At 41.0% G+C, this 14,685-nt stretch overlaps 1 protein-coding gene across 3 annotated transcripts in view; it reads right to left on the bottom strand.

Annotated features, from left to right (window-relative positions):
* Positions 1 to 442: 442 nt before the first annotated feature.
* POPDC1 (popeye domain cAMP effector 1) overlaps positions 443 to 14,685 on the bottom strand; it is a 62,364-nt gene continuing 48,121 nt past the window's right edge. For all 3 annotated transcript variants that reach the window (XM_074581033.1, XM_074581031.1, XM_074581032.1), the window contains 4 exons: positions 13,786 to 13,894; positions 11,540 to 11,707; positions 8,209 to 8,350; positions 443 to 760 (listed from right to left, as the gene is read on the bottom strand). In XM_074581033.1, the coding sequence (XP_074437134.1) occupies positions 636 to 760; positions 8,209 to 8,350; positions 11,540 to 11,707; positions 13,786 to 13,894 (544 nt within the window). In that variant the 3' untranslated portion in view covers positions 443 to 635. The remainder of the gene's footprint in view (positions 761 to 8,208; positions 8,351 to 11,539; positions 11,708 to 13,785; positions 13,895 to 14,685) is intronic.

Raw genomic sequence — 14,685 nt, 5'->3', positions numbered from 1 at the left:
CTAAAGAAGAAAAAAGTTAAGGTTGGAAAGGCAATGTCAAATTGAAATATTTGGCGGGGGGGGGGGGGGGGGGGGAAGAAAAGTCATTATTACAATTGTAGCGTCAAGCAGTCAGGTTGGTAAATGCCAGAATTGGAGGCAAATACCTCCCAACAGGTGCAGAAGAACGTGTGTACTATTTCCCATGAGACTCTCACAACAATGATGGTAGATAACAGCAGGATGGCTTTGGAAAGATAGTTTCAAAATCTCCCACTGAAAAACATTAAGATACAGGCTTCCAAGAAACTCACAGAAATGAGACTGTGAATATTCTGCACTGAATAAGCCTCCAGAAATTTCAGGCTAGTTAGCCACTTAATATAAATTTACAATGGCAAGAATCAAAGTAAAAATAAAGCAAATACCCATGTCCAGAAAACAAAAATAAAATCCATGCAAGTTGTTTTCTTTTTTTAATTTTTATTTAGAAGTAAAATAAAATGTGACATTTCCATCTAGAAGCCACTGACATACGCGGTGGTAAATTCAAACACGGAGAGGTGGTTTTAGCTTTCAGGTTCCTCCCAAGTTCAACTTCTTCCTCTTGCACCGGAGCTTCGTACAAGCCCTGATATGCCTGAGGACACATCTGTTTAAGGCAGCCGCTGGAGTTCAAGCTTATCAGCAGACGGTGCTTCAAAGACGTCATCTTCAACGCTTTCTTCTATTGGCTTCATTTTTGCCGAAGTTCTCAGGTAGGGAGACGTCCGGCCCGGGCCTGCCACAGTTACAGAGAAATGACCAATTAATTTAACAGCACATACCTGCTCAACATATACCCATTTGTGACAAAGTGTACACAATCTCAATCTGACGATCCTGTCCTAGCTCCCTCATGAGAGGATTTTGTAAGAGAGGGTTTCTTTGTTGTTTTGGCCCCAGGCGTCAGAGAACCCTAGACATGGGACAGCCACGCTGCTATGACCCGGCATAGCCTCCCAAGGTTCAATCCCTGTGGCCGGCCACGGGCACAGTATTCTCCCCAAATTCAGTGCAAATCCTGACTTCATGAGGTGCCCAACGCTGTGTCCCTGGCAATCGGTTCCTCACCATTACTAATTCTTCTCCACAAATGACAACACGAGTGGCTGCCCATTCACGTACGAAAGGTGTGTGCATTTGCACACTTGCCTTGGCTGTGAAAAAAAAACTCCTCGGTGTACCGGGCAAACCTCGGGTGGGTACGTGATCACAGCCCTAACTGCCTTAAAAGCATGCCAGTGTTAAAATTATGGAAAATACCCCCGTAAACAACCACAGAGAAAACAAGATTGCCAGGTGAAGGCCACGTAACTTTTGACTGAGAGCGATCGCGTTGCTCCGAGACAATCTTTTAGAAAAGCAGCAACTCACGGAGCTTGCCAGAGCGGAGCGCACACCACAGCTATTGCGGGTAAGACATTAAATAAGACTTTTTGTGCAAGTTACCTTGATTCTAGTTAAACTTTCAGCATGAGGGTTAAACCACAGAACTCCCCTGACAGCAGTCAAACAGGATTATTTTCCATTGTTCACTCTGAAACTGGCATCTGCACTTGGGACTTTAGTTTCCTCTCAGTACCCTCTTCTGGAGTTAAACCACCACAACGGTACAAGGTTGTAAACAGCTGGCATTTGATGACCAAAAAGATTAGAGATATCTTTGAAATACCATTCGAGAAGAAAAGAGCAAGAGGTAGTGGTCCTGTCTGACAGACTGTCTGTATACAAGCTAAAAATTCAAATTTTCTTGAAAAAAATACTGATAGTCATAACACACTTCTATTGCAGGGCCATTCTTATTACTTTAAAAAAAAAAAGTTTATCAGATACACATTAAAGTGCTCTGCTAAGGAAGCCTATTTATGAAGGACTCCGTTGTGCTGCATGTGTTACACAGAGAACAAAACAGAGCTACAGGCAAGACCAGCGGGTTATCGTATTGCTGCAGTTTTAAATCACATTCACACAAACGCTGTTTGGAATTAGGTTTTCGAAACTTTTCATGTTAAAAATGTATTAGTATTTTCTTTTGACATTCAAAAACTGCTGTAACTGCCATGCTAAAGGGTTACTCAGACACACTTTGAAATACTGGAATTGTTAAGCGCTTCTTTTCACACAGATGGGTTTTTATGGCCTAAACAAGTGATGACTAGATCATTTAATTGTCTAAACCCAAGGTTTGCGGGTACACCTGGGTATAAAATTGGCTTTGCTGGGAGACACCAACAAATTACACTGAGAGACGAAAGGATGCCTGAAAATGCTGGATTACAGTTTCAGCTTTCTTTTCTTTTAGATTTTTGTGTTAGTATAGTTTATTGCCATTTTAGACTGGTTCTCTTTTGTTTAAAAGGGCTTAGTTGTCTCCAGAAATCAGAATTAAGAAGCTGTAAGTCTGTTCAACAGGATCCAATATAAGGTCTAATATCGGCAAGTTGTTTGGTTCAAAGACGTGCCCTTATTTTCTCCAAATACAAAAACACTTGTCTCCCGATGCCCCTATCCAGGGTTGGACAGATGGGCAAGAGACTGAGCCAGACCTTGAACCCAGGCCGTCCATTCACTCCTCTGCTGCGCTCCCTCATGGACCTAAGCCCAAATGCCTATCAAAATGGCATTTCCCATGAAATCCAATCCTGCTTTTAACCACGAGCCGGGTATGACATAGGGAGCACACACAATGGAGATAATACCAATAAAAGTATTTACCAAACCGCAACCTTTCTACATTCCTGCTTAGCTTAGAAGTTTGCAAATACAGATGCATAGACCAGCAAATCCAAGTGATCTAAACCATGCAGCACAGAAAAAGAGACGGTATCACTAACAAGTATACTAATTACTATCAAGCAATAGAATTATTGAATAGAAACTAATACTGAAATGTTTTTTAAAGAATAAAAGTTAGGTGAAGCTACCCTTGAATCAGGTTGAACTCTTTCTGCTTAGCTCAAATTTTGGAAAAAGAGATGCATCAATTTCATTTACGAATAAATTACATAGAGATGGATCATGGATGGCAAGCACAAGTACCAGGTGAAAAACAAATCCCACTTTAATACCTTTTTGAGGATGCCTGCTGAGTTAATGTGATGTTATCAACAGAAAACATCATGCTGCAAACGACTCACTCCGTAAGCATTATAGAACTCTTGTTGGTTATTTCCTTAATATAAAAGCAAACAGTTAGTTGGGTTCTTAGTTAATTAAATTCAAAACACAGTTTTGTTAGTAATCGTAGTTTGGGACCTACTAATTAGTATTTTTCACTGTTTCGCTACTAAACACTTTGAAAAAAGCTTTGTATCGGTTTCTTGAGGAAAGGAGTCAAGGCTGTAGCACAGATAAAAGCACGATTTAAGAATTTTGGTTTATGCAAAAATATAAATGCTAAATTTTTTGAGAATATGGAAATTAGGAGAATAAAACTTATTTCAATTGTAGTAGTCAAATATCATATTTGTAATAGGAAGCTTTTGTCCACACAACAATCGATCACCTAGCAATGACAAGACAGTCCTGTAGAGATCCTGTAAAGGCAAGTTTCTCTTATTAATGTATTATTCTAATGAAAAAAAAAAAAAGTTTGTAATTTCCATATGTTCCTCACTAAATCTTCTGGGTTTGGTGTCGGGGTTTTGTTTTGGTTTTTAATAAACAAATGTATGATTGAAGGAGGATGCAGGGGAACAGCACCGGGACAGTAAGCCTCAGCGTATCTCATACTGAATCTTAAAAAACAGACAAAAAAAATTAAAATTGTTCAGTTTCCCTCTGATCTGAGAAAAAGTACATACATGGCCACAATCCACATGGAATACAGACCTTTAAGCAGAGCTCACCTTGGTAGCAACCCCCTCATCAGCAATGACAGTACCCAGGAATAACTAACACAGTCAAAAAACAAAGGAGAAATAAAGGACGGCATTTCCCAAGGTGTGTGACACGCTGCTGCAGGGGTGACCCCCTGCCTCCCCAAAAGGCAAGTACTGGGCTTGGGGGGCTGCGGCCGCACATCATGATGCCAGCGAGGTGCTGGCAGGGGCAGCATCAACTACACCAACTGCTGTTGGACTCAGCAATTTTGGAACATAAAAGACATTTAAACCCCTCTTTTGGGGAAGGTACACCCCACACGCCAGAAAATACGGTACACAAACCAAGGAAAAGTACAACAGAGGAAAAGTGTATTTCTCACGTATGTGCTAAGCACAGATGCATCGTAGGGATTAACATAATTACAGCTGAACATGGCATGCATTTAGATGGCTTTCTCCCAAAGCCAAAATACTGGTGTAAGTGTTTTGCTGCTAAGCCTGAAAGAGAATTTTAATTCTAACTAATTGCACAAACACAGTTTTACAATTTCTTTCAGGCTTCCGAGTGTGCAAATTTGTCCAAGGGCATTCTATGCAATGGAGTGGCTTCAATTTCATGGAGCTTTGCTGTGGAAGAGGTGAAAAGTCAGTCGAGAGCTTATGGGTAAAGATCAGAGAACAGACCAACACAGGAGACTTCATGACAGGTATCCACTACAGGCTGCCCGATCAAGAAGAGCAAGTAGATGGAAGCCTTCTTTAGACAACTGGATGAAGCCTCATGATCGCAGGCCTTGGTACTCGTGGGGAACTTTAACCACCCCAGTATCTGGTGGAAAGTCAACAGGGCTGGGAGCAAGTAGTCCAGGAGATTTCTGAAGAACGTAGCAGATAATTTCTTCAAACAAGTGATCGATGAGCCGACTAGATGAGCCGACTAGGGGAGGTGCTCTGCTGGACCTGTCACTGACGAACAAGGAAGAACTCATCAGGGAGCTGAAGGCTGATGGTAACCTTGGCTGCAGTGTCCAGGAGCTGGTGGAATTTAAGATACTGAGAAGTGTGCAAGACAAATAGCAGAATTACAACCCTGGACCTGAGGACAGGGGACTGTAGATTGCGTAGGGATCTACTTGGCAGGAACACATGGGACATGGCCTGCAAGGGCAAAGGGACCCAAGGACAGACAGTTGATCTTCAAGGCCACCTTCCTCAAAACACAAGGACAGTCCATTCCAATGCACAGAAAGTTGAGCAAGCGTGGTAGGAGGCTGGCATAGATGAACAGGAAAGTCCTGACAGAGCTCAAACACACACACACGAAGTGGAAGCAGGGATGAGCTGCTTGGGGGGGAATACAGAAACATGGCCCAAGCATGCAGTGATGGCATTAGGAAAGTCAGAGTTCAGCTGGACCTGGATCTAGTGAAGGGCAATAAGAAGGGCTTCTACAAATACACTGGCAACAAAAGGAAGACCAGGGAAACTGTGAGGCCATGGCTCTGTGGGACATGGGATATAGGGATATGGAAAAGGCTGAGATATCCAATAGCTTTTATGCTTTGGTTTTAACTTTACAAGCTTCTCTGGAGGCCTCCCAGGCCTCTGAGTCTAGTGGTAGAGACCAGGACAGTGATACTTGACTTACAGGAAAGCAGGACTGAGTTAAGAACCACTGAAGTCAACAGGAAAAACACAAGACTGTGGAATCACATGGGCTGCATCCAAGCGTGCTAAGGGTTGGCTGATGCGATTGCAAGATCCCTCACTATCATCTTGGAAAGGTCACAGCAGTCAGGGGAGAGAAAAAAAGGCCACTGTCATGGCAATTTTCAAGAAGTGCAAGGAGAAGCACCCACGAAACTATTTGCCTATCAGTCTAACCTCAGTCCCCAGGAAGATTATGGAGCCTGTCTTCCTGGAAGCCATGTCCAAGCACATGAAGGACGGGAAGGTGACTGGGAATAGCCAACACGGATGTACCATGGGCAGATTGTGCCTTCTGTGGTGAGATGATGGGCTCTGTGGATGAAGGGAGTACAGCAGATGTTGTTTACTTGGACTGTAGCATGGCCCTCCACAGTCTACCATAGAATCCTTCTAGCCAAATGGGCGAGAAATGGACTGGATATATGGACTACAGTTTGCTGGACTGCTGAGTTCACAGGGTGGCGAACAGCAGTACAAAACCCAGCTGGCAGCTGGTTACCAGCAGTGTCCCTCGAGGGCCAATACCAAGGCCTATAATGTTCAATATACTAATGACCTGGATGATGAGATGGAGTGCACTCCCACCAAGTTCACAGACAACAGACAAGTAGTGAGGGAAACTGTTGATAGGCTAGAGGGTAGGGTGGCTAGTGAGAAAGGGACTTCAGAGGCTGGAGAACAGAACTTACAGAAACCACATGAAGTTCAACAAAGGCAAATTCCTGCACCTGGGACATGACAAACCTACACAGCAGTACAGCCTGGGCATCAACTGGTTGGGAAGCAGCTTTGCAGAAACAGAGCTGAGGGTCCTGGTGGACACAAAATGGAATGAGTCAGCAGAGTGCCCCTGCAGTGAAGAAGGCCATCGATACATTGGTCCACATTAGCAGCATATACTGGGCCATATTAGCGAGAGCATAGCCAGCAGGTCAATGAAAGAGATTAAACCCCTCTATTTAGCACTTGTGAGACAGGATCTGGAGTGCTGTGTGCAGTTTTGTGCTTCCCCAAACAAGAAAGACATGGACATACTGGAGCAAGTGCAGTGGAGAGCAACCAAGATGGTCAGAGGCTGGAGCACATGACGTACACGGAGACGCTGCAAGAACTGGGTGTGTTCAGCCTTATGAACAGATGGCTCTCGGGGGATCTTACTGTTGTCTTCGGCTACCTAATGGAAGTGTATAAAGAAGACAGAGCCAGACTCTTCTCGGAGGCATGCACTAAAGAACAAAGGACAACAGTCATGAGTTGCAATAAGGGAAATCTTTTTCGCCATGAGGGTGGTAAAGGCCTTGGAACAGGTTGCCCAGAGAGGCTGTGAAGTCTTCCACCTTGGGAACATTCAAAGCTTGACTGGACATGACCCTGAGCAACCTGCTCTTGCTGACCCTGCTTTGAATATGGGGTTGGACTAGACAATCTCCAGAGGTTCCTTCCAACCTCAACTGTTCTGTGATTCTAAATGTCCTTTCAGGGAAGAGAGAAGAAATAAAGAAAACACTGGAATTTTCATCAAACTATATTCCAGGTGTCACCCTTGATATTCTAGTAGGGTGAAACACTAGCAAGGCTTTTGCTTCCATCTATCTGGGCATGCAGACTATACCAATGTTAAAGAGTGAAAACAGACACGCCCTCCAAATCTGAAGGAGTTCCTGGATGGGAACTGTGAGGAACACAATGGAAAACAGATAATTAAACATGAAAATACAAATACTTTAAAATACTTTGTCTGCTTAGTAGAGAGTTTAACCATAATAAATAACTGGCAGTGATTTTTTTTCCTCGTATATTTGAATTCTAATTACTAATGAATAATAATTCCCAAATCAAAATAAATAATACTATATGATCGTTTTAAATTCCATTAAACTAACAACTTATGCCAAACGATAAAATTGAGCATCTTCTGGGTTTTTTTTTTGTTCAAAAGCTGCTTTCAGAATTCAGGCTACTGCTGAAGTTGAGATCCAGGAAAATTAAAAGTAAAAAATAACAATAGCCTACAAAGAATTGTTTAGAAGGTTCCTACAAAGGAATATATTCCAAGAGTAGAAGAAAAAATGTCACATGTGGTTTCTTCCCTCATTTCATCTGTTCTCTATTACTCCTGTCATATAAAGCACAGTGAAGGAGAGCCTGAGAGGATATCTGGAGCTTTTCCAGGTGGCATTAAAACATTCCTTGTACACCACATTTCTCCAGACTCTGCCGATACAAACTCCCTCAGGAGGAAATACCAAGCACCGACTTGCTGAGGGAAAGTTTTGTTTGGGTTTTTAATTTCTACGAGCACCAGTCACAGACCAAAGGAGATACTACTGTGACAGGCACTGTACTTTCACAGTTTTGTCCCATTGTGATAAACATTCCACATTATGTCTACACATTAACATTATGCCAAAAATTATTACAATACATGCCGGGGTTTTTTTGCCAGTATCTACATGAGGCAGCTTCACTCAGCATACAAAGCCTTACGCATCTTATGAATTCCCTACAGTTAGGTCCCTCCACTTAGTTGATGTACAGCAGCACCCAAAAAGCTACAGTCTGCTCCCACTCAGGGCAACAGGAGTTCTGCAATCATCTCTAACGATCAACCAAGCTGTGTTCGAAACTGGCATGAGCTACTTTGAGCACTCACGAAGAGAGGATGCAGAGGAAGTCCCCCGAAGAAACATCTGCAAGCCATCCTCACTGTCGCTGCTGCTGGCCATGCTGTTTCTCATCTGCATCACAGAGAGCTGTGAGCAAAGACTAGGCTGTCGATCAATCTTTTTTGAAGCCTAAAAAAAAAAAATAAAATTATTATTTAAAAAAGGTATCAAGTAAATTGAAATAAAGACGGAAAATAATTATTTCCTCTGGAGTAGATGCTCTGGTCTCAGCTACGACTATTCACAGATCAAGAAACCGGTTAGAACAGAAAATTCTATGCAGTGTAAATTGGTTTAACTGAAAATAGAAGATGCCAGTAATATATTGGAATCAGAAGATTGACAAGCATGACACCTCAGATTAATTATTATTGAATTTTAACTCTGCTTTGCACTGGACAATTCACGTATTTTCCTACAGAAAGGTTGATTTTTATTATTTGGTAATTCATTATTTAGGTATGATGGTCTGTAATTAAATACAGCCTTTATGATGAGCCTGGTCCTCCTTGCTAGCAATTTGGATCTTAACAGAAATTTGTTCACTTTCCTGGCTTTTCATTTCATCAGGTTAGAAACTGGTGAATGTCATTCCTTCCTAGTAGATGACCATTGGGCTCCTGATGGTACTGAAGACAGATTAAATGCATCACATAAACATTATCCTCCACCTATCAAACGGCCTTATGAGCTTCCATTTCCTTTGAGCAGTCTTCCTGAGAAGACTTTGTACTATAATATTTATATGAAACCATAGACTGTACCTTGTTAAGTATTACTGCAAGTCAGAATGCTGTTTTAGCTGTATGTGAAAGATTGTAATCAATGACAAAAGCATAACCGATAACTTGACTTTACTGAATTTTAAAAGTTGGGAATTATCACGTGGAGAGGAATGACTGTTTTCCCAACAGTAGTGAAAACCTCCTTAGGTACGAGAAAATCATGGGGTTCCTTACAAATAAATGGATACTTTTCTGATTTCCAACATACAGTGAACAGATATTCTTATCTTCTTACTACCATCTTGATGATGAATAATCTATACTGAATTTCTTTTAGTTGTCGTTTCTTGTACGTCCCCTGTGTACAGAAATCAACTACAGCATTTTCTGTTGAGATCGTCACCACTTCAGAAGCATTAAAGACACCAGTAATACGTATATTTGACAATGCAGCCTGTGAGAAGTGACACATGCACAAGGTGCTGGCAATGGGGAAATGAAGGAGAATTTATTTGACGGTTCTTGCCCTATGTCATGTAGGAAGGGCTTGTGCAACAGGATTTTCATTTGAGGAATAATAAAAAGGTACTACAAATTTCCCAAAAGCTCACTCTTAATTTTTGTAACATACATTTGCAAAAGTTACTGTGATGAAACAGTTACAATAATTTTAAAATCATGTGACTATTGTCACTAAAGATAAAGACTTGGTACAAACTGAAGTTAAAGCGTGCAGATGTGAAGTCAAAGGAGGGGTGAAGTTTGGTGGTTTGATAAGAAGGTATGATAAGGACCTTTCACTTTAACAACCAATTACAACATTACAATGAGCACTTCATTATATTTTCATTTCAAGAAATATCTATACTAGTGCTGAAGCTCTACAGTGCCGGAAGTCAAGCGTATTGCAGATGACTGTACACTAGGCATGACATCCTAATGCTGTCACCCACACGTCAAAAAAGAAAATGAGGGAAGGAAAGAGGAAAGAAAAGAGGGAAAATAAAACAGAAAATAGAAAAGAGGAAAAAGAGAAAAAGGAAAACAAGAAAAAACAAGGAAAAAAAAAAGAAGAAAGAGCAAAAAAGAGGAGGAAAAAAGGCAAGGTGAGGAGTGTTGAGAAGAGCAGTCTCCCAGGAGAGGCAGTCTGAATGCAATCCCCAGCGCACACAGGAGGCACATTGCTACACGTTCCTTTCAGATGCCATACTCCAGGAACAGCTTACTGTCTATGTAGATGTGGGTTTTACTACAGAACATTTTGCTATAATTACTTTCATTAAAAAAAAAAAAGCAGCTTTAACCACATACTCTATAAGATGTATTTTATAAATGGTACATTCCTGCTAGATCACTTTTATCTTACTGCATTATTAAGATTAAAACAGAGATCCGAAATAGTTTTGAGGATCTGATTGCAAGACAGTGTAATCCTCTATTTCACTGACCAGAAGGCAGAATAAGCAGTACTTTACTGCTATTAAATTGTTTCTCCAACAGTCCCTTCTTTTCGCTTTCTATAGCCAGTACAAAACTGAGAAAACTTACAATGTCTAATTAGCCATGAAGACATGACAAGTCAGGCCTATTGGACAGTAGCAGTGGCAGTCATTCCTTCTGGATCATTTTCTAGTAAATTCACAACTTTGCAGAAGCAACTATTTTACCTATATACGAGATGTTTATTGGCAATCTGATGAGAAGGATTTTTGCTCTGAGTTTCTGTGAGTTAAATCAATACAGACAGAATACAAAAATACTGTTATTATAAAATTATAAAGCTTTTCATAAATGATGGTGAAAGTTCTTCAAATAAATTATATATGAGAACCCTACAGCCACTACATAAACAATAAAAAACCCCCAAACCACCAGCAGCCAAGTTACTGTCCAAATCTTGAAAAGCCATGTAACTAAGATGACAAAATGTAAGTAAAACAAGATAATCAATATATCCATGACTACACCTAGATAACCATGACACGTAAAACAATCTACATGCAAAGAAGAATGAGGTATATTCGGAGCACTGAATATTTTATATATATATATATTTAGTTATATTTTATACGTATCTCATGCCTCCTTCTGCTAACTACCTTGTATCAATCTAACTGGTTTGGTTTTTTGGGTTTTTTTGTACTTGCAACCCTCAACACATGTTGAAATTATTCTTCTTGGCAACCAGCACTACCCAGTTTGACCCCAGCAAGCAAATTCTTTGAGAAGAAACCCTGAAGCTTCTTTGTACAAAGGCATCCATTTGTTAATGAGAAAGGTTATCCAGGGAGAAGCACCTATTTTAGGTACCGGCCATCATGTCTAGCTAGCTAGAAATAGTTGTGCTAGTGGATCAGTTCTGAATCTCGGTTATTCATCTTTCTTGCACGTTACCGTGCTAACTTTAACCAATATTGCTTCCGATAGACATGTTGCACTGACTCACGCTTTGGCACTAGAAGGCAATGAATGTGAATTCAGCAGCTGATAGCAAGAATTTAAAAAAAAAGGTGCTTTAAGAGGATTTAAAATTGAAGTAACGATGCATTTGTGTGGGAGAGGAAAATTCCCAAACAGAACTTCAGTTGCTTACCTTGTCATTTAAGGTCGGGTCATTCAATGAGTAGAGTTTATTTGTAATATCTTTGCCAATAAGATACTTAAAGATCTCAAAAAGAAATGGCTCAGTTTCCAGAAAATAAGTCAGCCTTTCCCTGGACCAGCACAGGAACTTGCAGTTATCATCTGCAATAATGGTGACCTGAGAAAATACATGAGAAAATACATGCTTAGAATTAGCACATTTGAAAATGATTTTAAATTAGCACATTTAAACATGCTTTAAAATAAGCGATAGAATGTTATTTGCGCCTCCAGTTAAAATAACTCTTAAAGCCATAAAACTATTTTGTATCTCTTAGAACGCGATAGTTACAAAATGTAAAACATCTCAGATATTTATTAGCATCATATTTTTAACCGATAAGCATCACCAGTTTGTTTTTCAGCAAACCTGGGGCGGGGGGAGATAATAGGGGAAAATCTCTCACAAGTTCCCAAACTGTGAAAGCATTGATATTAGGGAAGGTTTACATATAAAGTCAGTCCTACAGTGATGACACTACTCGCATCCCAACAGACCTACGTGTTGCTTGGTTTTATTTTATGTCGCTGTCACCAAGCAGGAACAAGTGGCATAGTCCAAAGGTCTCCATCAAAGATTTTTTTTTTTAATATAAAAAAAAAAAATCACTAAAAAGTTTAACCTTTCTCTCTTCACTATCAGCCCCGCTGATCCTAAAAGTACCACCTTCTAGCAGTTGAGCTAAGGCTCCGTTTGCTCAGTTACTGATAACTCAGCTATGGATAGTTATTACAGAGGAGCTGGCACCCTCTCCAGGGTGGCTGGACCCGCCAGGTTCATCCCCCCGCACCGGCAGAGGGCACACCGAAACCTGCACCGCTCCGTCATACTCAACGGCAGGTTTTGCCAGGGACAGTCAGTCGTCTACATAGAAATCAGGTGCTCTCTGCTATCGCAAGCTAACGTGACCTCCTGAAAAAATTAAAAATACATAAAGCCTAAGAAATGATGGGAAACGGTCACGTATGCGTGGGTTTTAACTTCGCCGTCTGCAATACGAGCACGCAGGCTGGGGAAGAATTTGCCAGCGTTGCCAGCAGATGGGGTCCTTAAGACTGAATCTGTGCCCTCTCACAATGTTAACGCTGAGAGAGCTCATATGGCAGCAACAAGCACAACTCAGGAGCGAAGGCTGCACACCGCACCAGACTGAAATAATTTTTAAGGCAGGCAGAAGTCGAGGCATGAGCCTTTTCCCTTCGGAAGGGACCCATTTGTAGCCGGTCGCCTATGAGAGAAACAGGCAGTGCCAAGAGGGCGGCCGTGCCGCGGGACGCCTCACCGCCGTGCAACGAATACATCCAGACAACTCTCTCTCCTTGGCGTTAAGCCTAGTGTTTGACCGGAACATATGACATCAACCACTGATTTTAGAGTCTACGTTGCTCTCCCGTCCCTTCCCTTCTGCCAGGGCATCCGTGTGGATGCACCCAGCCAGACACTGTCTGGTCATTATTAGACATACCCAGTTAAAGAACATCAGGTAAGAGGTAGCAAAATAGCCATTTCGGCAATATGGCTTCTCAGAAAAAAAACACTTCTCTAACAGTAAAAAAAAACCCCTCTCTAATAGTATTTTTTTCCCCACAAGCTAGAGTATAAGATATCCTTTAATGTACTAGCATAATTACACTGCCAGAGATATATACCCTTTTTGTTCCCCGTATGAATATTTTTATTCAATACTGTGATCTCTTTCAGCTTATGTTGCTTTAACAACGTTCAAAATGACAGAAGCATTCATACATTTAGATAAACACCAATTTCAAACCACTTGTGCCTGAATTTTTAATCTTTCATTTAAGTAACACCAAATGTTACAATAATTATTTTTCCTTCTCTGTTTTTGACCCAGTGATGAGAATGCTCACATAATCTCTTTTTTTCCAGTAAAGCTATCTCTTAAATTATTTGTCCTGAATAATCTCTTAACACAAAATAAAACTTGGAAACAATAGAAGACAACAGAACACCAAATGCCACACTGCTCAGTGAACACCATCGTAATACTGTTTTGCAGCATTTAATTTTAAAAGTTATTCTTGATACGGTCCATCATGAAATACCAGTACTAGAAAGCTAACAAAATTATGCAGGCCAAATAGTTCACTGTGGATCAAATTTATGCTCTGTTTTGTTTTTTTTTTTTATGAACTCATTCATTCATATGCACCGACACTTAAACCGAAGTGTACCTGGAATTTCTCACCCCGGTTCATCTGCGTTGATCGAAATTCAGGAGAATCTATAAAGGCACAGGGGTATATATTATGCAGAAAATGCCCTCGATAAGACACCTTCATTCTGAAAATGAAAATGTATGAAACAACGTTTTAAAGTCACGGAGGTTGATTCATTTAATCCAAAATTTGGATATGATTATTGACAATGGTAAAGCAGCAGGTAACAGGCAAAGATATGTTCACCTTCTGGAATTTGAGCCCCAGAGCTACCCTATCTTCTGCCTAAACCTCCACCAATTCCAAGCAGAACAGGCTGGAAGCCAATTCGAGTTGCGTATCCTCAAAACGCTGCTATTCCAAATGAAAAAGCTCTGAAGAGTTATGCTATACAGCCCCACCAGAATCAGGCTTCCTTTAGATAACTAGCTTTGCAGTAACGAGCAGCTAATGACTTCAAAGAAAAACGATGAAACCCGACATCACTCCTGCCATCAACAGAAACTGGTTAAAGTATCGGCCAGAACTTAGCAAGAGCTTCAAGATTACAGCCTGGCCACGGAAATGTATTTTACCCATTCTGACCTGGGTCCTGTCAGCCTCGGGGCAGCGCACCTGCCCCTCTCTGTTTGCACGTACACGTGCAATGAATCCGTTCCAATAGGCCTGGTTTTTTTAAAGTCTACCGGAGGGATATTTTTTTCCCTTCCCTCGCGCACAATATTTTTTAACCTTAAAACCTGGGAACGCACTGAGAAGATGACTTAGATATCTAAGACTCAAGCAAATCTCTTGCTTGTTCTGGAAGACGCTGCCTTCGGTATTATGCAAACATAACTCCCACTAAAATCCATGCAGCTGCACACACAAGTGGAGACATAACATGCTGCCACAGTAAGAGACACCGTTGCCATT

This window comes from Larus michahellis, chromosome 3 (genome assembly GCF_964199755.1).
Source record: "Larus michahellis chromosome 3, bLarMic1.1, whole genome shotgun sequence".
NCBI classification, from domain to species: Eukaryota; Metazoa; Chordata; class Aves; order Charadriiformes; family Laridae; genus Larus; species Larus michahellis.
This window is presented reverse-complemented; position numbering and strand designations above follow the sequence as displayed.